The 24,397-nt window shown below is 45.6% G+C and overlaps 1 protein-coding gene across 1 annotated transcript in view; it reads right to left on the minus strand.

Moving 5' to 3' along the window:
- LOC146189148 (uncharacterized) overlaps window positions 1-24,397 on the minus strand; it is a 36,541-nt gene that overhangs the window by 11,124 nt on the left and 1,020 nt on the right. The window contains exons 2-4 of the mRNA XM_084605188.1: window positions 22,663-22,881; window positions 5,125-5,174; window positions 4,337-4,432 (exon numbers count right to left, since the gene is read on the minus strand). Coding sequence (XP_084461314.1) covers window positions 4,337-4,432; window positions 5,125-5,174; window positions 22,663-22,768 — 252 coding nt within the window. The 5' untranslated portion in view covers window positions 22,769-22,881. The remainder of the gene's footprint in view (window positions 1-4,336; window positions 4,433-5,124; window positions 5,175-22,662; window positions 22,882-24,397) is intronic.

A 24,397-nucleotide genomic window follows, 5' to 3' on the forward strand; every position in this document is an offset into this window, starting at 1 on the left:
CGAGTGGATGCGTGCTCGTGTGTGTATATATCTGTGTCTGCGTGTGTGTAGTGTTCACGTGTTCACGTGCTTACGTGTGTACGTTCATGTGTGTGTGTACGCGCGTATGGGCGCCTGTGTGTCAGTGTGTGTGCGTGTGTGCGTGCGGGGAGCGCTGACGCCACCAGTGCTCCACTTTCACTCACGCTTAGCTTGTCAGATTGACTTCAGATGTCGCTAGTTCGGCAGCTATTCAATACATGCCAAGGCTTAAATGCTGTGTGTGTGTGTGTGTGTGTGTGTGTGTGTGTGTGTGTGTGTGTGTGTGTGTGTGTGTGTGTGTGTGTGTGTGTGTGTGTGTGTGTGTGTGTGTGTGTGTGTGTGTGTGTGTGCGTGCGTGCGTGCGTGCGTGCGTGCGTGCGTGCGTGCGGCGAGCGCTGACGCTACTACTGCTCCATTTTCACTCACGCTTTGCTTGTCAGACTGACTTTGGATACTGCTAGTCTGGCAGCTGTTCAATACATGCCAAGGCCCAAATGCTGCTGGTGAAGCAGCTAGCATCCGTGACATCAGGAAGATGTGCATCATATTACAAAAAAGGCGCTTCGCTCTACTTTCATCCGACGATAATTGGTTGAATTGGCCTTACGTGGCGCAATCATGAAAATGAAAACTGACAGTCTCTTTCGCACTTCTTTGTTATTTCTTTTATCTACGGCTGAGTGATTGGAGGGCTGCACTAGTGGGGAGACAGATCAAGTTAACTTCAAATGATTGGTGCGAACGATGGCAGATAGGCAGTCCATTGTGTCTCACTCAGCGGTCGCAAGCACGTCGTTAAGGCCAGAATGACAATAGGTTTTATAGGCAGGCGGCCACGAAATACTGCCCGTGACAGGATTGTGTTCCAGGTTCACGCAGCTGTTGTACACACATTACTTATACCGGCTCGCAGTCGAGCCCCCAGGCGTTCAAGGAAGGAGAGGTTCTGGCAAGGGCGCTGTTGTGCCAGGAAGGCTAAAGCCCTCGGGCATTTGGGCCGCCCAAGCTTCACCGCGTCACCGGGCTGTGTGGCGCCGCCGTGTCGCGGGATGGCCTTTGTTCTTCTCCCCCTGCGTTTGCGGTTTCGGGAGGAACGCGACATCGGCAAGCGGGGGAAAGGAAACCAGCCTGACTGCTTCAGTGTGCGCAGCTTGTTACCATCGGCGTCAAGATGGGTCCCGGGATCTGCGGCTGCGACCTTGAGACCTGCAGCTGCACCCTGACCACCTGCGGCCTGACAGTGGAATGTGACTGTGTGGGCGGGGCGAGAGGAGAAGGAATGCGGGGATGTTTCCGGACGAAAAGGTTGAGAAGCGACGAGAGACTTGCTCGAGAAGCTGTCAACGGAGGCAGGCTGCCGTCCTGCTCTCCGAGTGCTCTTTGTTCATGTTGTAAATAGATGTATAAAGCTCTTTTACTTTGTTCCTCATAATGGACCATTTGCGGAAAAGCTCCTGCGCATGCGCGACAAAGGCGCAACTAGCGCCCTCTGTGGGCGATTTGGTTTTGGTTGGAAAACATGACGCGCCAGCGCTGCCTAGCTGTGCATTCTCGCGCTGTACAGCGGTGGATGATTTGAGTTGCTTGTCTCGCTTTCGCCGTATGTGTGTGCCCGCGGCTCGGGAAAACTTATCACGCATTTAAAAAAAAGTCGGACACGTGAAAAAAGGCTGTCTCGATATTTCATGACTGGTCCCTGAGCGCGCGTCGTCTGCTAACGAAGCAGTGTGCTCGGTGTCCTCTTCCGCTGCTTCCTTGCGGAGCCGCTTTTGTTCTCCCCCGTTTTTTTTTTTTTTTATGTCGGTGCCATAATCTATTGTTATGAGTTTTGTTTCCTGCTACAGCCACACCATTTACGGAAAAGGGGCCATCTCTGCCTTGAGAAAAGGTAGTGTAGAGCTTTGCTGGAGTGAGTTCTATACCTTACCAAGAACTATCGACTTGCAGAGTACGCCCGTGCAAGAAGAAGCATCCTAGTGCCCTCACAGAAACACTCAACAGCAGCCCTTCTACATGCTGACAGGTTTCGCTGAGCCTTGAATAAGGAGTAAAGATACGCAGCATTGTTCACTATTGCATGCAGTCTAAATAGTCATTTGACTGGAATGCCTTCTATCTAAGCTAAGCATGTGCCATGCAACAGCGACACTGGTACGTATATATAACGAGGACCACGACGACATACAAGGCGCGAAAGACGAAGCCGTGGGGTCGGTTGGGCACAACCGACCCTACGTACATACAGGGTAGCACCCCTAATTTGGATAAAAATATTACTAGAGATACCTTATGCAGCTTCCTCTGGGGTAAAGAACGTTTGCTTCTGCTTTGCAGTCATATTTCGTATTACTGAAACTTTACTTTTACCTTTCAGTAGTAGCTGGGCGTTCTTGCTGTATTTGGTGCTTGCTGCCAAATGAACACATATTGGTTTTATAAGAGTTCTTGCATCGACAGATTCGGTGGGAAATGAATTTTATATACTTGTATAAACATCCACCGTAAATCCAAAAATACAATAGCAAGGTGCGCTATATCTGAACAGCGGGAGCACGGCAGAGTGCAGCCTACGCAGGAAGCGGTCCGTCAGTAAGCGAAGCTCTCGCGTATGAGCGCGAGCGTAGTTGAGAAAATATGAGTCGTTTACAAATCAGTAAAGCCTGGCCTACATCAGAAGCTGCAGGGACGAAGTCAGCAGGAACTCTTGCCCTACGTCAGAAAACCTAGACAAACTTTTGCGCGTGTTACAAAACAGTGCATCCCAAGTCACTGTAACACTCGTCGGCCCATTAGTGCCCATGCAATACACGTTAATTTTGTGTATCAGCATTCTGCACAAGAGAGATACACATCTTTCTAAGCAAAATATCTCACCCCACAACGCAATCGCAGTGAGTTCAAACGATGTGACCCGAATCAACAGCGAACCATGGCATTGTCGCATAAACACTGCGGTCTTCATGGATTGTGCTCACTCTCATCAAAACTGATTAGTGGTATGAAGATTCAAGTTCCTGACATGGCCTTCCTCCTTTAAGCATCGGCCACAATGCGCCTGGCGAACAGTTTAGGACGCAAACTGCACTGGTCATTATTCTGGCTAAAACCCAGAACGTCGGCGCTCTACATCGTTCTCCTTCTATGTCATCCTCTTTATTCAGCATATGCACGTTTTCAGCAAAAGAGCAACGCTAAAACAACGATTTAAGCGCACGCGAAACGCCGAACGCTGCCTTGCGCATGCCAGTTCGAGAAGCTCTTTCCAACCAAAAGTACCGGCGAAGCTTCCCATTTTGGACGAAAGGTGGCGCTCGCTTTTCCGCAAATGGTCGATTCCGTATTCTATCGTCAATTTGACTGCGGTTCCCGACTTCGACACCACGCTACCCGTGATTCACGATAGCGCATGGCGAGGCGGTCGTGCGGACCCAAGCGAGAAAACCGTATGAGCCACAATCGCCTCATTAAAATTTCACATACTAAACTCATACAAATCTCATACGATCTCATATATTTCTCATAGGTTGAATGAAATTGGTATGACATGATATGAGATTTGTACGAGTTTAGTATGAGATTAGTATGAGAAATCTGTATGAGGTTATTGTGACTCATAAGGTTTTTTTCACTAGGGGAAGAACGTCCTTGGCTAGTCTGGGCAGGTAGAAGCGTGTAAATTGACTTTGAGGAAAGGAAAGGCGCGGTGTCTGACTTCTCGGTGGACAACAGAACCGCACCGTGAGGAAAGGGAAGAAGCTTGTGGAAGTAAGAGAATAAAAAGAAACTGTCTAAAATCAGTTTATAATCCAACACAGAAGGCTGAGGTTCCAGGCGGCGTCTTCCATTTAACATTAAGACAGAGAAAGAGGTGCCGCAGTGGAGGGCTACGGCACACTTTCGACCACCTAGGGATCTTCAATTGGACAAACATAGCACATCCACGGCCGTAAGGATCGGCAACCCCGCCGTGCGAGCCTGTTTCTAACCCAGGAACCCCCGGTTCAGTAGCGAAGCGTCCTAACCAGGGGCGTGTTTGCGGAGGCATGCATGTGTGTTCGTTTTTGCATGTATCTCCAAGACAATGCTATAACCTTCTGACACATTATAGCAGAGATTTGACGTACTGGCGTAGATCATGTACCAAACCTGTGATCATGTTATCAAGGGTTTGAGAAGGATACAAGGAAGAGGAAGAAACTCTTTGTAAGGTTTTTTTTTTTTTTTTCGCTTTCTGAGAACGTGTTAAGTCCAAAGAAACCAAGCGCACCCCACAAACCATGGCAGAGTTCTGTATCAATTCCGTGAGCCCACTCACCGCCATGGGCTCAGCGCAGTCAAGCATCAGGTCTGTCACATGGGCCCTGTTGGAGAAGCACTTCTTCACATAAGGCTGCGTCTTGGCCGGGTCCAGCTATGTCCACGCTCATCGCGTGCATGGAGAAGGAAGAGAGCGAGTGGTGGTTGATTAGAAGAGTAGCGGCAGTTGTCAGTGCTCTCCAAAATACACTAGACTTGGTGGCATCGCTTGCTGGCTCGATACAGGTATGGTAAACACCTTCCCCTAGACTATTAAAAACTGACGATCGACTGTCAAAAGTGCAAAGAGTAGATGGTTGTTCCTACATTTTCGATATTTTGCTCTAAGACGCCTGCGCTGTCGATGCTATTACGTGTGGTGCGGGGCATTGTGCGCCGTCATAAACAGGGGCACGTGGACACTAGAGTAACGTCGGCGCGAAATCGCAACACTTCTAGCGGTTGCTTCACGAACCCTCAAGTGAGGTGCGAAGGAGAATTGCGCGCACGTTATCCCATATCTTTTCCCTTCCTTTCTCAAAGCCGACCGCACCCCATGAAGTACGCGTGTTCAAGTGCGAACTTAATAAGGGTCAAAAGGTGTCTCAAACTTTCAGCTGTCGGCCATGGAAATATGGCGTGGTCATTTTTCTTCTATGCATATTCCGGCGAACTTTCGTCAAATGATTGGCTATACTTCGTACTTTCTTGCACTTCCAGGGTAAAACAGCTGAATGCAATAAACGTTAAGGTTTTTGGGAGATGCAACACCGCCTTGTATTTCGGCGTAGCAGCAGTTCCGCTTACCGTATAAGGCCCGTAGTGCTTCCTTGCACACCTGTCGGCTACGACTTCCACTGAAATCGACAAACAAAACACAATATAACATCTATAAAAGTTTCGCGTGTTCTTTGTAATATGAAAATAACTTCCTCTACAGTTCTGCCAGAGGCTGGGATAATTTATTTAGGCATATTTCTTCGAACTCATCCGGGGAAGAGAGAGAGAGAGGGGGGGGGGGGGGGGGGGGAGAAGAAAACCAGAAGAAAGAGGCTTTGCATTCTGGTGGATGTCGCAAAGCGCGCGCCTTTTGAAGCTGGCAGAGAAGATTTCATTTGCTTGCAACTGTTTCAATGCAAGTGGCACCAGAGCTAGGACCAACTTCTTACGTGCTCAGACAAGAAGACTCAGCTGGCGCTTGTCTCGTGCGCCTAGAGCGTCGCCCCCACCTGGGGGCCACACCAGGCCGACATGCCTTAATGATTACTCTTTTGGCAATACAAGTTTTTTTTTTTTTTTCTCTTTGTCCCAAAACAGCGTGGGACAGCGCTTGAATCGGTTGCACGAAGCAGACGACGCAAAACTTCCCGCAAACGTTTTCACCAGAACTAGCTTTTACAGAGGCACGGGGTTTTCGCAAAAAGAAATAATAATAATAAATTGTGCGTTTTTTTCTCTCTTATTAATTAGCACACGAATGAACATAAATCATTGTATGCAGTGCGCACCCGCATGGTAAATATTTTCAAATGTTGTAGTTCTTCTGCCATTCGTTATAATGATCAGCTTAATTGGGGCTGTTACGTCGCATGTTAGGTCATGGTCGCGAGAGACGCACAAAAACAGCTGCATAATCGCTTATCCTCCGTTTGAATTGGCTGCAAACCTTGCAGAAGTCTGCAATAAGTTGTAGCAATCTATTATAGCAAAAAGGCTATTATACTTCTGCTATCGCGTGTATCGCGCGATTTTAAACCTTCTCATGAAGACACATATATATTAGTCAGCTCCCAAAGCTGTTTCACGCGTTGATATAGTACGTTTAAAAATGTATTCAGCATCAATGAAAAATAAAATCACACAAAGAAAAATCAAAGTGGTGGCGACAACAAATTTCTTTAAAAATAAATAAAGTAGATCTAAAAGGGCGGGCTTTTACTTGCCCAAGATTCAACCGGCAGGGACTTCATGGAGTGCTCTGTCCCCTGTCTGTATTTAGCCGATTGGTTGAGCAACCCTTAGAGCCCCCTCCCGTGAGGATGGAGAAAGAATTACGAGGGACTTTAGTGACTAAAGTAGTGAAAGGTGAAAGCCTGAGTGCCGCATTCTGCTACGCAACTGGCACTAATTAGTAACAATTAATTAGTCAGGTAGGTAACAAATTATTACTTAGTTGATTAATCATTATTTGTTATTTATTAATTACAACTAATTACTCACCTATTAGTTGTTAATTAATCAATTAGTCATTAATTAGTAATTGATCATTTATTGGCATATGGGCACGCATTCGCGCATGCTGTTGTGGTGCTCTGTGATTGGTCGAGACCTCTATGACGTCATCCCGCCTCAACCAATCAGAGCCGCCGCAAGAGCGGGACACATTTTGTCCACGACAGCTAGAGCCATTAAAGGCTTTCGCCTTAACAACTCGCAAGTACAGCCATGTGTGCTGCTTTTGAAAGGGACGCTGACAACTGCACCCAATTTTTCTTTGTAATTTTTTTTCCTGTGGCTTTTCCGTATACGTCGATGTCTGCCTCGCAGCGAAGCGCATTTATTGCAGAGATAATAGAATTAAACAGTCTTTTGTTCACTTGGCACAAAGTCGTGAGGTGCAAACTGATGAGGCTGCATTGTTATAGCGCAATGGCAGCTTATGACCAAAGCGCGCCGTATGAAACAAGATTTTTTTTTTTCTACCTCTTGTCATGTGGCAGAAAATGGGGTTGTCGATAAGTTAAAGCAGGTCGCGGAGGCTATTGTCTTCCAGAAACCGAAGCAAGCGCCAGATCTTAGCATTTTTCGTTAGCCCAGGCAGTCGAAATTTCCGGAGTCCTCCATTTCGGCGTCTCCCATAACTTGAGTCACTTTGGGGCGTTAAAGCCCATAAACCAAGCCAAACATGTTCAAGTTTTCCTCCATTTCGGCCCGGTTATCGAGGCCTGCATTCCTAGACAAATAAGTCCATAAAAAATGACAAATGCCCACCTCAGAAGCTGACGTGGAACATTTGGGGCATGTATTGGGCACTGCGTATCCTCCAATCAGCAATGTTATCGACAAGGTAAGAGCCGCCGCACACCGAGTCGCTATAAGGTATGCCTTCTCCAATCTTGATATAGTATTGATGGAGGGAGTACACGGGGAATCTAGATGAGGTCCGTTCAATAAAGTGGTAGTCGCTGCTGCGTTCATGTCCCATGGAGTCGCTGTGCGCCTTGTCCATTCCAAGGACCCACAACTCGTCCGAGTCTTGTAATGGGAGGTTACCAGCCATCAACGTGAAGTTATTAGCTTGCAATTTCTTTCTTCCGTTATTGTTGGTCACGCCAACGTAGCCTGCCTTCTGTGGCGACATTTCCAGGGTTGCTTAAGCATTCGAGAATATACTTTCGAATATGTTTAATGCTTTTTTGTAAATGATGGTCCTGCGCGTCACAAGGTGTCTGTGAGTAGACCATATTGTGACGTCATCTGCGTAATTCAGAAAATGTGTAGTATTTGGCATTCTACTTAGTTTCGGAGCCAGTGGCATGAAAGTTACATTAAATAGGGCTGACTGAACTTTGTGACACTACCCTATATTTGATGTGTAATTACCGACGTGTTCTCCTCTGAGGCTTCCTAAAACAGCCTGTCCTTAACAGGTAGTGTACAACTTTTGTGATCTGTGAAGAAACTCCCACAGATTCAATGTTCTCAATTATCTTTGCGTGTTACACGTTATTATAACCATGTAGCCACAACCGTGCGCACAAGGTGGCTGTGTGGCGATACGTGTATATGACCGCTTCAACCAGTGCAGACAGAACTAGCCGACATTTAATCTAAATCCGATTTGTCGCGGGTGATATTTTTGTTCATTTCAAGCCACCACACTGAGCTCGGGAAAACAGCATTTTCATAAATTTTACTAATTCTAGGCTTTAATGATGCAAATTGTGCAGTTGGAGTAGTTGTATGCCAGTTGAAAGTTTTCCACGCATACTTTGTAATGGGAGGATGGTGCAATGTTTACAGTCTTGTGGAAGTTTTCCTTCTCTGCATAAGTTCCTTCTCACAGTAAAAACGTCACCAACAGCTTGCCCTGAGTCTTAAGCGCCTGGCATGAAATGTCCCCATGCCTCTAACCTTCTATGGCAGATATTAGTTCCACTGTGGTAAACGGAGATGTTATTCCTGAGTTATCTACCGTGATCGTTGCCGGTGGTAGGGTGGGAGGCTGCGCATGGTTTCGAAAGGAAAGAATATCTCCCTGATGGACACCTTCGGTGTTAGATGTAGGACAAGTCGGATATTTTAGGCATCATCTTTAATCTTCCTTCCCTTTCCCGTGCCTCTCAAAGTCCCCTACAGCGCTCTGTTGCCCTGTGTTGTGGCCAAACTACTGTACCAATCAGTCCACCTTTTACGACCCAATTGCTTTTCCTGGCGGTCGCGCTTGAGCTTTCAGTCGGTAGACAAGATATTGTAAAAGAAGGCTAGGTCGAGACGGCGAGGTCGCGACTGCAAGGACAGCGAAGCCTTGTCTAGCGTTTTAATCCGATCACGAACCCAGGCGCGCGCCGCAGCCGGCGCTGCGGGACGATGATGGTATGTACAAATGAAAGAAGAAGATCATGGCATGTACAAATGAAAGAAGGTCCACAGAAGGCTCACAATATCTTTATTTAAATGTCCTCAAGTAGTCGTTTAGCCTGTATCTCCTCTTGTTTTCGACGTGCTCATATTTGTAGAAGGCGGAGGTCGGGGAGTTGGCTTATCCTCGTTTACGGTTGTTAAGATGGTGTGCTCCTTAAGAACCGCTTGTAATGTTGACACCACCGCATCTGGGCTTACGGCATTAGTTCGAGCATCCTGTCGACCATTATAATATTGTGTTTAGGACAAATTTCTTTTGATTTTCTTCATATATGTTTCATTAAAAGCTATGTGCGGTCACTACCCTGAGCGTCTAATTCTGCCTTCCATTCCGGTAAGTACCCGTCTATTACATCTGACCTGGAGGGTGTATTGGAGCTGCAGGCAGCGTTGTGGAGCATTTGTTCAGTAATTTTGTAGCGAGAGCTACATTGGCCAGAGTCTCGCAATTTCGCCGTGCCTGTCCGTGGGAAGAAGTAAAAGAAGAAGATGGAGAAGGAGTAAAACAGGAAGATGAAGAAGAAGAAGTAAAAGAAGAAGCTGAAGAAGGGAGTAAAACAAGAAGATAATGAAGAAGAAGTAAAAGAAGACGATGAAGGAGTAAAACAAGAATATGAAGAAGAAGAAGAAAAAGTAAAAGAAGGAAATGAAGAAGGTAGTAAAACAGGAAGATGATGAAGAAGAAGAAGAAGAAGAAGTAAAAGAAGGAAATGAAGAAGGTAGTAAAACAGGAAGATGATGAAGAAGAAGAAGTAAAAGAAGATGAAGAAGAAGAAGAAGAAGTAAAAGAAGATGAAGAAAAAGAAGAAGTACAAAATAAGAAGGAGGAGACAGATAACTCGGTAGTTGGTAAAGGCGAATGACAACAGCGAGTTGCTAGGACAGAAGGTTCGTTCGAACTTTGTGACGGCGGTGTGCCCCGGAGTTCGACGTAGAGACGGTGCCATACCCCTAGAAGTCTTCTACACCCGAATGAGAATGGTCAGCGACGAGAGGCAAAGGGTGCTCATACGTGAAGTGATTCCCTATGGCATAATAAAGCTGATACCATAGAGTATACTGCTATGTGCAAGGCCATGTCTACTTGCAAGCCGAACCTAAGCGTAGCCATGCAGATTGCTCTCGCATAACTCCAGGTTTAACCACAAGCTAAACCACAGCTAACTTTTTCTTTTTCAGTGTGAACTCCATTTCTTTTAAAAGTGTTAAATTTGTCTACCCATTTTGAAGTCGCATCCGAAGACTATATATGGAGCGTTAAAGTACCTGCTTATCAGTACGGCTGTTCCAGGGTATGTTAATACCCATCTGAGCTTGGCTATCTTGTTTTTGGTCTTGCTTAAAAACTTGCATTAGTATCAGTGTTATTTTACCTGCAGTGTACTCGTGAGCACAGCAATGACTTCCTTCTGGCATTTGCATCACCTGGCTAAATCAATCGGTTTTTGTGTATATTGGCCCTTACATATCTAGCACTTTTTCCTGGTGCTTTCATCTTCGCTCTCACTCGTTTATTAGGAATGGAAGGGCACTGTTAACTAATATACGCTGTGATGGTAGGTACGCCCAGAAGTGCAACTTGTCATGTAAAAACTTTATAATTTTCCAGCTTTATTCATGAGCCCTCTACAATTCCACTGTGTTATTCTTTGGTGTTGCTTTCATCCGTGTCCAGCCATTGTATATGTAATTTTAAATAAGTTCTGTCATTCTGTTTCTAAGTACCATCTCTCAGGCTTGAGTGTCAGCAGCAGGCTTACTGTTCGCCATACTCACTAACCTTGCTTGTTGCTGTATGCAGGCATCTCTTATTTTCCTTGCGCCAATCTGCCACGAGCGCTTTCTTCTCGCGCAATTTTTTTTTTTTTTCATTTGCGCGGCCAGCATTGGTATTTGTTGTTCCACATCATCCAGCATGCTTGCGCCGTCTTCAAGCTCGGGAAATGCATCAGCCGATCACGTCGGCATGCGTTTTCTAGTTTGTCCAGCCTCTAGCGTTGAAGGGTAGGACGAATTGTGCTGCCTGCACTTGGGCGGTGTCTCTATACTTTTTAGTCGTCTCATCAGACACTTTGACAAAATAGCGAAGCTGTTCTGCACTACTAACGGTGTCGCTCAATTCCACCGCCTGTGCCGCGCCCCTGAAGCTTTTGTTTCTCATTGGGCACCTGGAACAAGTGACGTCATGATCATTTGACTTGCATAGCCCGCATCTTTGCCTCCTCGGATAATATATGTCATGCATTCTGGGTTTGCACCATGCGGACAAAATGATTGCAGGTGTCCCTTTTTTAAGCATCTGTCGGAGTAAACTGATCTATGCTTGTATACTGTTTAGAGTATACCATTCACCCATTTAAGCCACTCTGGGAGCGCGTCTCGTCGCTGTTAATCAGTTAGGCCGAGGTCGTAGACGACACATCGCTGCGTGTTGGTACCTGACGTTTGAACTGGTAGATGCTCACTAGGATAAACTGAAATCTGTGCTACTGTACACATTTTCCTTACACTTTCAGTGCCGTTATTTGGCAACGTATGGCTCGCAAATCCCTCTTATCTTGTACTTGACACCAAACTGACTGACACTACTGACATGCAGGAATCAATAACTGTTTAGATGTTTCTATTTATAGTCAGGTGATGGAAAACAGCGCAGTTGGCCCGGTGTGCACTCAAAGGTTTGGTTAGGAGTAACTGATTATATCTGGGACGGCCCTTAGCCTGTTTGGCAGCGCAGCTTCGACTCGTGGCCTGGAACTTCGACCATCAACCACCCTTGATATTCGTTGGCAATGACCAGTAGAGAAACATGTTGCACCTATGCACCTGTAGCGCATGTGTTCAAGTTGGACACTCATGAGCTATAATGATGGCATTCATTTTCGTACGGGAGAAAAGTAATATTTATCTGTTGTAAGGCCGTCATTGCACCCGCCACCACTGAATATTTATCTGTTGTAGGCCGTAATTGAACCCGCCACCACTTGGGCCATCGTCCACCACCACCGAAGGCGGGTGCAATGACGGCCTATAACAGATGAAAATCATGCAGTGGCTGGCTAGCCCCCGCTGCAAGCGGCGTTGACCTACCGTCCCAGCCCCGTAGGGCCAGGAACTGCCACCCTTCACCACCTAAATTGTGTAAGCGCAAAGCAGACGAACACAAGACAGGAGACAGGACAACGTGCTACTCACCTCTTCTCATCTCTTAAACCAATTCTCTGATCTCCTTGTTTTAGTATTTAAAAAGCTTATGATACGTGGCTGTTTTTTGACGCCATGGTGTCATCTCCTAGACATTTACCGACCTTATGCGCATTCTGTGCAGCTGTGCTGCCGTCCTCTTCTGATTGGCTGACGTACAACAGATTTCTAGCCGTTTCCTTGAAGCCGTTCTTCTTTGTTTGCTTGTTTCTTTCGAGAGTACGTCAGGTGTCGTGTGACAGGCGGCGAAAACCGCACGAGTCGTGAATGCGCGTATTGCAGTAAACTATACAAACACGCACCGCGTGCGGCAACCTGATCAAGCACCAGGACTTTCTTAAAAAACACACTCACGCAAATGAAGGACTAGGCAGAGGTTAATTTATCGCCGCCCGCGTTCTCTGAGAAACGCGTTCTCTACCCAGGAGCTGCGATGGCTGTGTCGCATTTTGAAATTATAAACGGCCGTAAAGGAAGATTAAGAAAGAATATCCGAGAAAGTTTCGGGTGGTCACGAAAGCGTCAGCCGGTGTGCGTGCATAGCCTAAGCGGCGCGGTATATGACGCTTTATGAGAGTAAAAGAAATGGTCGATCTATGCTCTGAAACGCAAAAGATTGAAGTGACACGTGAGGAGAGTTCCCCACGCCCGCAAGAACCTCTCAGGCTTTTTCTTCTGAGTTATGGGTCATGAGTATAGAATGACAAGAAACGAGTCTTGGAAGGTTTTCAGGGTGACAAAAGCGTCAGCCGGCGGTAGTTTCTTTAACGTATGATGGCCGTGTTGGTACGTAAATATGGCTACGTGTGTTACAAATGATGCCAGGGGGCGAAAGCGACGCGCGGAGAGCCTCGCACTCTCTGAACTCTGTTTCCTCTAATTATTACTTCTTTTGCAGCTCACGGATTTTTCCTTTCTCCTGCATTGATGGTCTTCCTTTTCTCTGGAACGTTTTCTTGCTGGCATTGAAAAGACACCACTTCGCACGCCGCGTTTCCTTTGGAATTCATGTAGAATATTACAAGCGGTCATTGTATTATGTACTTCGCCCGTTTATTCCAAGAGTATTGGTAGTATTATTCTGCTGAAGAATAATCCTCTGTAGACGAACTTTTGAGTTCTCCCACATGCACTCTGACGGCGCACATCACTCCCGGCAAGCGCAGGGCGACGAAATGGCCTTGCGGGTATCGAGGCAAGCAAGGGTGCGGACTTGCCGTTTCAAATATGCAGAAATAAGGGAACAGTCTTCCTAACTGACACTCCGCCGAAATGCGCAAAGGTCGATTCGTTCTCAAAAGGTTAAACTGTGTAGCTACTAATAAAGTTTAAAGTTTGGTTGAATTGAGGATCTTTTTTGTTACAGATACACAGTCGGTGTTCTGGTTTAAGTGTCCAAAATTAATACATATCATTGCAGTGGTTGCCTAAAAAACGGTAGTTGTGGTGGTGCAAAAAATAAAAATCCAGCTTTGGTGTGGCACCAAAACTGTCGTGACAAAGTTTACGGACAGTACGCCATTGTCCCTGTCCCTTATTCGCGTCTACTTTTGTTTGCACGCTTGGCGCATATGTTTGGCGCATGATAGCCTTAGTTGCTTATGCGCCATTAAACCCAACCCAACAACAACAGCAACAACAACGACAACTTTTGTTTGCGCTAATAAAATATGAATTCCAAAGCGGTTATCCATTCTGTGATCAAGAGAGAAGTAAGAAAATTTTTTCAGATCTCTTCACACTTGAGGAAGCAATCATCATCAAGTACGAAGAGTGAAATTAAGACCTTTTTTTTTGACGCGTGAAACAAAGCACCTAATAAAAAAAAAGTTTAAGAGTTCCGAATATTCCCTCCTATAGTGCTGAGATAAACACGATTGACATTAAAGTATTTCATGCCGTATAAGATGTTCTCTTGAAGTTGCCGCGAATGTGAGCGAGCGGACGCGGATCCTGTTCCACCAGCGTATATACCCAGAGCTGTCTAGAGCATGGAGACGCCTGTTAGTTCTGTTTAATTTTTATAAATACTGGTAGCCCCGTCGAGAAGTGAAGGTAAGAAGACGTAAGTGTGTATAATATATCCCGCAAGCCACGAGGAATGCATTCACGCCAACGACGCGTCGCGCACTCGCAAAAATAATGAAAGAAGCTTTGTTCCAAGTCTTCAAGACAAAGGGCTTAATTTTCAGAACAGTATATTCCGTCTGTTACACTCTGGGCAAGTTCAAAAGAGTACGGAGTTCTGAGAACAAAAGTTTTTTTTTTTTTTTTCCCTTGCTGTAATTTGAAAGTTGAGATGTACTTAATAAAATAAAAGGGTGCTCTGAAGACTTTTGTCCAACGCTGCGCGCATGATGTGGCAGAATTTCTCAGCATAAAATAACAATGCCGGTAAGACCAGTTCAGTCATAAATGTGGGCATCGGTGCTTCGCTTTCACAGGCAGCAATATTGCGAGGCAATTAATTATTCTATTCACTACGGCAAATGGTACGTGGAAAGAACTCTTCAGCGCGGTCGCACTACAGTGCATCTCTCAAATTTTGCCAGAGTACTTCCTAAACTCGAGAGAAAGGTGAACAAATAAGACTTATTTTTATCCCGGCTTTTGCAGCACAAACGACTAAATCCTCGACAGGGCCTAATTTTCCCGTTTTCTGGTGAGTCATGCGCTACTGGCAAAAAAAAAAAAAAAATAATAATGCCGGTGAATAATTTCGGCTGAAAATCGACTCCAGTGCCTGCAAAAACAAGTAGTCACTGAGATCATCGCATTATTCTTACTTTAAATCAGGACACGGAGCAAGAAACCATTTAGGAGGTTATCCGGTCGCCGCAAATAGCGTTGTTTCCACTCCTAAAGGTTGCTTACTGTTCTTACCTCGCGAATCAGGACTAGAAAGTCCTCAAGTTCAGGATGGCCCCAGGACGTCCCGTCGCGCAAATAACAGAATAGTAGTTGGGGAATATAACTCGTATTGCGTCGTCTAAAAGGAAAAAACACTTTTGATCGCTATTACTGGTTTGTTATCCCTGAAATTTCGGATAAATTCTCTTTCCGGCTGCGAATTTATTATTTCATCTTGGCGTAACACCTATACCTGTTGTGGCTAGTAATAATCGGAAGTGTATGTGCTCCGCCAAACAAATAAGTATTCACAAGGAGAGACGGTTCGATTAAAAGCGTTGCGCCTGGACATAAACGACCCGCGACTAAAGTAAATATGTACTAACAGAAAAGCCTTATTCATACACATCACTTTCAAACACGTATAATGTATACGTTGGCCGCTGTCCGCTAATATGTCAAAGATTTAACAAGATGACCATGCGGTTAAATTGGTGTGAATCGAACACATTGGCACTAACAAACACACGGAGTCACCAGAAGGAGTAAATGGGACAACCCAATACCGTGTACTCCCTCTGGTGATCCCGTCTGTTTGCTGTTGTCAATCTGTTTGATGTCAAACCTTTGTTACATTTTTTAGCACAGTCAACGGCAAGCAGGATTCATACGCAGGCGTACAAGAAACAGTTCTCTACCCCGGAGCCGCGATGGCTGTGTCGCATTTTGAAATTATAAACGGCCGTAAAGGAAAATTAAGAAAGAATATCCGAGAAGGTTTCGGGCGGTCACGAAAGCGTCAACCGGTGTGCGTACATCACTTTCAAACACGTATAATGTATACGTTGGCCGCTGTCCGCTAATATGTCAAAGATTTAACAAGGTGACCATGCGGTTAAATTGGTGTGAATCGAACACATTGGCACTAACAAACACACGCAGTCACCAGAAGGAGTAAATGGAACAACCCAATACCGTGTACTCCCTCTGGTGATCCCGTCTGTTTGCTGTTGTCAATCTGTTTGATGTCAAACCTTTGTTACATTTTTTAGCACAGTCAACGGCAAGCAGGATTCATACGCAGGCGTACAAGAAACAGTTCAAGACTGCGCAGTTCATCGTTCCTTTAGTCTGAAAACGGCGGTTATACGGAAACTAATGTGTCTATACGGCTATATATACACAGTGCACAAAGATTGACCATCGTCGTGTGACCTTACTATATGCGATAGCAAATTACAAGTTTGAATCTCGCATGGACGCGCACATGTGCTGTTATGTTTCTGAATTGCATGCCAGGAAGTTTTCTTCTGCAAAGCCGCCAAGTCTGACAGAGGAACGGACGCATTACAAGGGTTGATGACCGCTGCTGTGAGCTTGACGAAGCACCTTCGCAACAGGCATAGTCTTTTGATCGATTTCTTGATCATCCAATTCAGTGCATTAATGCGCCATTCTGAACCAGACGCGAGGAAAGGGGTAAAACACCCGATAAAACTGCACTGCATTCTCAGATTTGCACCCGTTACTCAACACGTAACGCGGGCAGATTATTCGCGAAAATGAAACCAACGCTCTCCTCAATGCCCTGCTAATTTGGATAGCTTTATACACCGGTCCGGGCACAGACCAACTGTACTCGTGTAACGGTGCCACGACGTCTGCTTATTTTCTCTCTCTCCCTCCCTCCCTTTCTCCCTCCCTTCCTTTTCTGGCTGAAGCCCTTTGCTTCACTCAGACGCTGCATATGACTAGCGGATCATGGAGCAAGAGTCCTTTTTCAGGAAGCCCTGCTAGTCCAGAATGAAGTTTTTTTTTTTTTTTTTTCCTTTTCTACAGTGAGGAGCTGCATAAGGGAAGCCAACCAGGATCACCACCAGTGTGATCAGTAGCATGGTGGCGTCGTGACGTCAGAAGGAGAAGGCGAGAATAAAAACATTGATTGTGCGATGCACTACGAAAAGAAACAGGAAACGAATAAAAATATCTCAGCTTAACGCCAAACTTTCTGTGCGAAACTCGTATTTACGATCGCCGTACGCATTGCTCATGTAACGCAAGAACTCAACAACCAAAGCAGATACCCGGTTTCCCTGTGAGAGTTTCGTGAGAATTAACCGCGACAAGTCATAGCCTAACTGGCTATATTCTTTATATTTCTGTTACTCCGCTTTCACGTTTCCTCTGTGAAACGCATGTGACAAACGTCTTTTGGGACATCGATTTGCCCCTTCCTGATGATCGGTTGCCTTCAAGGAGACCATGCAATCAATCTTTATAGTAACTCGAACTTCTCGGTAGAGTTTAAGGCCACAGTCAAGGTAAAAAACGTTCAAGAAAGTTGAGGAACGTCGTTATTCTTTTGTAACGCAAACGCACTTCGCTGAACATCGAGCCGTTCCCTGGAAGCAATCAACTTCCGCGGCTTTTAAATTTTCATCGCGTCGGCCTTAATTGTGCGAGGGTCCCTTATAGAGCCAGCCTTGCAGTCGGTCCACGTCATGGAGGAAATCCTGAACAAAGGTGGTTCAGGTGGGGCTGTTATTGAACGGTGGAACTTTCAACACATCGAGACAGATCGATACAAAAACGACGTAACTAAACGAGGCCGAGAAAGTTTTTCACAAGACGTGACAGGCTCATGGCCTCAGTCTACCTAAAGGTCTTGCATGGTCTCAGGAATAAGGCTGCAGGTTTTCAAACAGGGCCTCAACATTTTATCAAGAGAGTACCCCTTTTGAGGCAGGTTGAGAGCTCCCTCGACTTCCACGTGGCTACGGCCACAACCGCAAAGAAGACGATGTTGTGATATCTATAGAAATTTGGTAACGAAAGCAATTTCTTGGTGTTAAAAGGACACTACACAGGAATACGAAATTCTACTTGATTAGGAGAATATTGCGTGAAGGTGGCAAAAATATCATTTTTTGAGGCGAAAGTCTGCAGCAACGAGCCTCATGAATTCCAGTGGTCGCGTGTAATATTCGGAGACCCCAATGGCTCGTCGCTTCCACGCCCACCACATGTGTGAGCGGCAACAGGAAATGGCGCCGAAAAACGAAAGCGCGGGCTATTGAGAGAGTATAATGCGAAGTGTTACTTCGTCCCGCTTGCATGGCAGCCCAGTCAGCTTTGTCTCATTGAGCTGCGTGAAGCCATATCCCAGAGGAACTTTAGACGAGTAAGCTAAGTAACTTTCAAGGTTGTGCGTGCTCTTTTGCGAACGATGAAGATTCAATTGAGTATCAAAGATTGTGATTGGACCATTTGGAATCCATAGCTAATGGCATATGGTGGCGCCATCTATTCATAAATACTGCAACAAAGCTAGACACCCGCAATTAGTAGTTAATTTTTTCGTGCATTGTCTCTCAACTGGCGGGAAATTCTCCGTTTCGTCTTAATATTCGAATGGATGACGCTGCACAAATAGCGTAGTTGCACAGGCCTCTGGTGTGGGATGTAAAAGGTGGAGTATGGGGGAGACTAATCAAGGGCTTCATTTATAATCATTCTCTACAATGCAGCAATTTTTTTCTGCGAAAAAAAAAGGGGGGGGGGCAACTTATGCTGGTAGCGCTGCCAAAGATGATTCTGTAAGTCTAGGTTAGCTTCTCGCTTACACTGAATTCTCCTTTACTCTCCTTTTAAAGTTCGAGGCATATTACGAAGGCCGAGCGAAGTTAAGTGCCGTTCTATATGTCATCGTTTGGGCTGCGATTAACTATTTAGATACCTTACACTATTTGATGAATATTTGGCCCAACGTTTGGCTGCTAAAATTATATTGACGCTAACAGACTGTCTTCATACTTCCATAACGACTTCCACTGATCGTCAAATAACAAATTTTGACTGACTTTGGATAATTTTACTGAATTGTATCGAGTAACAAGAAAGATTACTGTCCCTTATGCTTCACTTTCATAAGCACAATACATCCTGATCAAGGGGACAACGACAGAGGTATCTAAAGCGCGGATAGGAGGAAATCAACCGAAACGCTAGGGAAAAATGCGGTCCATATTCCGGGGATTTTCGTCAGTGAAGAGGGAGAAGGAGTAGAATGGCTTCGACAGCTCGCATTCAAGTGGCAGTAATTCCTCCGGCACATCAGAAGGATCAAATTCGGGGGTGCCACAATAGAAGTAGCAGGTACCCCCGTACAGGAGGTTCTCGTGTCCAAGGCTGCATATGACACAACGTGCTTCGACCTCACCACAGGAGCGCTGTACAGGACACTCCTGAGTGTTGTCACTGTCCACCTTCCTCGGCACACGCGTGTGGAGAAGTTGTACCGACACTCTCGACAGTCCATATTAGAAATTGTCCATAGTCGAGTCCACGGAGCTGAACAACGCCGCGTTCTCAACCTCCAAGGCCAGCAGCTTCTCATAGCAGACGGATCTCATATGTGCGAAAAGCGTACCGCTTCTTATTTCGCCGTGAGAAGATGAGCTGGTCATTGAGACGAGGCCGTTACCAAGGTAGACGGACAAGCAGAAGCGTGAAGACAACGAGACTCTCCGGTGGTTTGTAGACGGTTCGTGCTACCATACCACTTTAACAGCGGTGACCACAGCCTCCCAGAATACCTAGATGCTCTATGTATAATGTATGTATGTATGTATGTATGTATGTATGTATGTATGTATGTATGTATGTATGTATGTATGCATGTATGTATGTATGTATGTATGTATGTATGTATGTATGTATGTATGTATGTGTGTATGTGTGTATGTGTGTATGTATGTATGTATGTATGTATGTATGTATGTATGTATGTATGTATGTATGTATGTATGTATGTATGTATGTATGTATGTGTGTGTATGTGTGTGTGTGTGTGTGTGTGTGTGTGTGTGTGTGTGTGTGTATGTATGTATGTATGTATGTATGTATGTATGTATGTATGTATGTATGTATGTATGTATGTATGTATGTATGTATGTATGTATGTATGTATGTATGTATGTATGTATGTATGTATGTATGTATGTATGTATGTATGTATGTATGTATGTATGTATGTATGTTTTCCCTTTATTAGGGAGCCGGCAAACGACGGGTTAAAGCGTCATGACGCTGGCCAAGCGTCTACCCGGAGTTAAGCCCTACTCTGCACTACCTCATTTGGCCCGTTTGTGGTGGATTGTGAGGCTTGTGCTTTTCGAGCGCACCTCTAAACGCATACTACCTCATTTGGCCCGTTTGTGGTGGATTGTGAGGCTTGTGCTTTTCGAGCGCAACTCTAAACGCATATGCCACACTTAGGAAAAGGACCAGTGCCAACAGAACTGGAGCTTTGGGCTGTGTGGCAAAATGCCCAAACAGCGCTGAAGATAGTAGATGATGGCCAGGCACCAATGCATGTATATAAAGAGCCATTAGCATATACAGAGACAATACATCGGTGCTTCGAGATATGGAGGCATCGCGTAGACGAAAGCACCACAGCGGCCTGCATTAAATATGCACAATGACAGATCGGCTGCCAAATACAGACAGTCGAACGACCACCAGGAGGATCCCAGGCCACGCTCCCATACTACGGGCTGAACGGGAGGATCCCATAGGATCCCATACCACGGGCTGAACGGGAGGATTCCATAAGATCCCATACCACGGGCTGAACGGGAGGTACACCATTCAAAAAGTCACACCACTCGCGTAAACCACATTCAAAAAGTCGCTGTTCTCCACTCGACATTGACCTGCTCTAATTTCTTCCTTCCTGAAACATGCCATGATTGGAACCATATTTCCCAGATAGTTACTTGCATCATCGACCCTGCGCTTTTTAGAACCAAGTTAGTCGCCCTGTCAGAATCTGACTAATTGCAAGTTGTTGATGTCTCACATACTGATTTATTTCGGATATGTTTCTCTTTGGTTGCTTTATTGACACCTGAACACCTGTATTTCTTTTGTATCGAGTTTCGCGTTGACCTATTATCAACAGCATTGTTTTGTATAACGCTTCCTCTTGTACTTGCCTTTGTTTTGCTTCACTGCCCCCCCCCCCTCCTTGTAATACGAAATCCCTGAGGGTAAAATAAATTAAATGAATCACCGATCTCAGCCCATGGGCTCCATTCTGAAACACAGGACATTCGCAGGAAAGTACTACGCTGGTGCTCCTCCTACCACACAGCGCCGAAGAGGAGCGATAGAAGCCTAAAGCAACGTCGTATAAAATGACTGTCTTCAACCATTCAAGATCCAGACACTTTACCTGAAGGATTGTCCCAAGGAGCTCGGGTTCTTATCAATAAGGCAAGAGACATCTACGTTTTAACAGATGACACAGTCGCGTTATGGAAGCGGCGGTAGCTACGGAATGACCCCGCCAACCAGCAGTCAGCTCCCCCAGTGAAGTATTGTGGCTGTGAGGTAGCCCTGAATCTGCGGCACCTCGTCTGGAAATGGGACAGTCTTCAGACAGTGAGCATTATGCACTGCCAGACGACGGTTATGACCTATATGAGACATGTATTTGGCTACAAGTGTCCGCTAAAGAGACTTTTTAATTAATGTGGAGCTTCGCATTCAAACTATCCGTAGTGGGTAACACCTAGTCCCTCCCTACTAAGGCCACGAGCCAACTCTTTCAGTAAATTCAATTTTCTCCCTCTCTTTTTTCTTCGCTGCTCATCATGACTACTGCAATGCATTAATGAATCTGCTTGTGAAGAACAGCTTGAAAGCCGAGATATTTATGAACAGTATATACAACGAGCGATGAACGTAAAGAAAATAACGACCCCCTTCATTATGAAGCGCGTCCTTGCGCGTAAATTTTCGTCCGTCAAATCACGCTCGTGACGTTAACGATAAGCCCGATGAAGACAAATACATGGCACAGATGGCTTTAACGTGACGTCGTAGGCGCCATGAAGGAGCACAAGCCACAGCTTCCACTTTGCGGATCGGAGCGGGCAGTGAAGAGAGGATTAGGAAAATGAGCAGATTTGCAGATGTCTGCAGTATTCGTAGTATCCAACATGGTAGCCAACGTTACGTTGCTGAAATTCATCCACAGTTAATTTTACGGCACATTTTTCTTGCACAAGCGCAGCGAGGACGCCTACAACACCAGTAAAACATAAAAGTACTAGCCCCGCAGTTATAAGACTTCTCTTATTTCATTATTAATTTGAGAACCCAATCAAGCGAGTAACGTCACCGGCTCAGCTAGAGAACCGGTTCGTAGAATCTTTGAGGCCGATTCACACGACAAATCTTTGAACAGCGGACCAGACGTCACGTGACACCCTTCTTCCGATCTGCGAGGTCCACGGCTGGCCTGCGTAGAGGGCAAAGCTGGGCCTAAGTCTAGGCTGATTGTTGGCACTCCCTTGACCTTAGCTTTCGCAGGAGGCTATAATACGATTTGACATGCGCACGATTTTTCGCCATACTACTTAAATAATTGCGGGCTACATGCAAACCTCACGGGACAGAAGTGGGGCGTGACGTATCACCTGGTCCGCGGGTATGGGCCACGTGGGAATCGACCTTTAACGGACTAAGGCGCTAGAATGCTGGGAAGTGCCATAAAAGATCTACTACCACAAAGGTACAGTTGTTTTCACTGTTTCTATACCAACTTGGTACACATAAGAACGCTTAGTCATGCCTCACCTTCGACGCAGGCCCTCTTTACTTGCTCAATTTTAGCTTGTCCAGCGGGTGCCAGCGCCGCAATCACCAGCAGTGGCAGAAACGAGAACTGGAATGTCGTCTGCATTGCGGGGCCCTATCGGTCGTCTGCTTCGGCTCTTTATTCGTCGTCTGCACGAGTTGAATGCGCGCGTGACAGACGGAGAGTTGTCAATGGAAGAGAAACAGCCGGAGGATGCGCTGCAAAAGAAAATACACAAGTGTCTCGGTGGTGGGATTGCGAGGGGAATTCTTTTCAGTAGAGTTCTGTGAAACGAAAGACGTGAGCCGCCTGTGGGATGAACGCCTCTTTCCGTTTCCTTCGCAGGGTTTTGTGTTTGGAGTAAGCGCAGCCGAGCGCCTGTGAAGTGCGTTTGATTGGTCTGACGCCCGGTGAATGTAGGCGCTGATCTCAGGCCAACGACTAGATGACCTTGTAATCGCACACAGCCGCTTAGTCATAATCTTCGAGGCAGATGAAAGGTTCCTCGGTTTATTGGACTTGATGTCTGATTGCTTATCTCCGACTTCAGCAGATCTCGCTTCCAATGTTTCAATGTGCAAGAAAAACATCGTGCAGTTTCAATACACTGCTGCACTTTAAGCCACTTTTTTCACTAGCGGTTTTTAGCCCCAAAACACTCCCCCTAGAGACTAAATTCAAGTTCGGAGGGGTCTTTCAAAATAACAACACCTATGTGCTCTTTCTAACGGTGTACTTTCATCCATACCCCGTGAGACTTTTTGGGTGCAAGTGTTCGTTGAGCAGCTTTTCAGCAATGTCGGTACGCATCACAGACATGGCTTGAAAAACATGCACTTTCTGAATACAGATACTCTCAGCTTGATGCAAGAAGTCGTTCCTGTCAAATGATCTTTTTCGGGTAATTTTGATTATTGTATTATCCAACATACTTTTTTGCACTAGAGCTGCTATTCTTGCTATCGCTACAGATACATATGCGCCTGGATACATGCTAAGAGCTCAGGAATATCAGACATGTCATATCGGATGTCTGCAGGTAGCTTGTGGATACACCAAATCAGCATCCTAATAATAAATCTAATAAGATTTCTTTTGAAAGCTAATAGGCTGCTCACAAATTGCAGGAATGTCCGCGGATCAAACCACTATCCGTCCGATTCCCAGTCAAGCGCTCAAACTAGACCACGCCGGGTCATGAGAAACCGATCGAAATTCTCTTGTCTAGCGTGAGAATAGTAGCAGCGACGACGATCAATGACAACGACGATGCAGTCAGTGACATTGACAATGATGATAGTAGCGATGACAGTAGCGACAGTGATGATGATGAATGTAGGAATGACGATGACGATGCATATAGTAAACAGTCCTGAAAATTTGCTTTCGCCATTTTCAGTCTTAAGCAAGCGCAGTCTTGCATTTTTTTTTTTTTTTTGTATATAGCAATATATGATGTGTTCCGTCAGATGGGAGGTCTGTTTGAGAGCCTTACGTTCGTAAAGCATGCCAACATTTAATATATGTTACATATGCTTTTTTTTTTCGTGCCCTGCTTGTGCTGCAATGTTTGAGTTGTGAATCACGTTTGATTCGGAGTTCTATATATTTTGCCATAGCGAGTAGGGTTCCTCCACAGGCATAAAATATAACATTGGTCAAAATGGGCTAAAGGAAAATTAATGATCTGTACATAGCCGAGGTAAAGTACTGTTGCGGAAGCTCTCATAGACG

The sequence above is a fragment of the Amblyomma maculatum genome, chromosome 5 (assembly GCF_055883805.1).
Source record: "Amblyomma maculatum isolate TAMU_Amacu chromosome 5, ASM5588380v1, whole genome shotgun sequence".
Lineage (NCBI taxonomy): Eukaryota > Metazoa > Arthropoda > Arachnida > Ixodida > Ixodidae > Amblyomma > Amblyomma maculatum.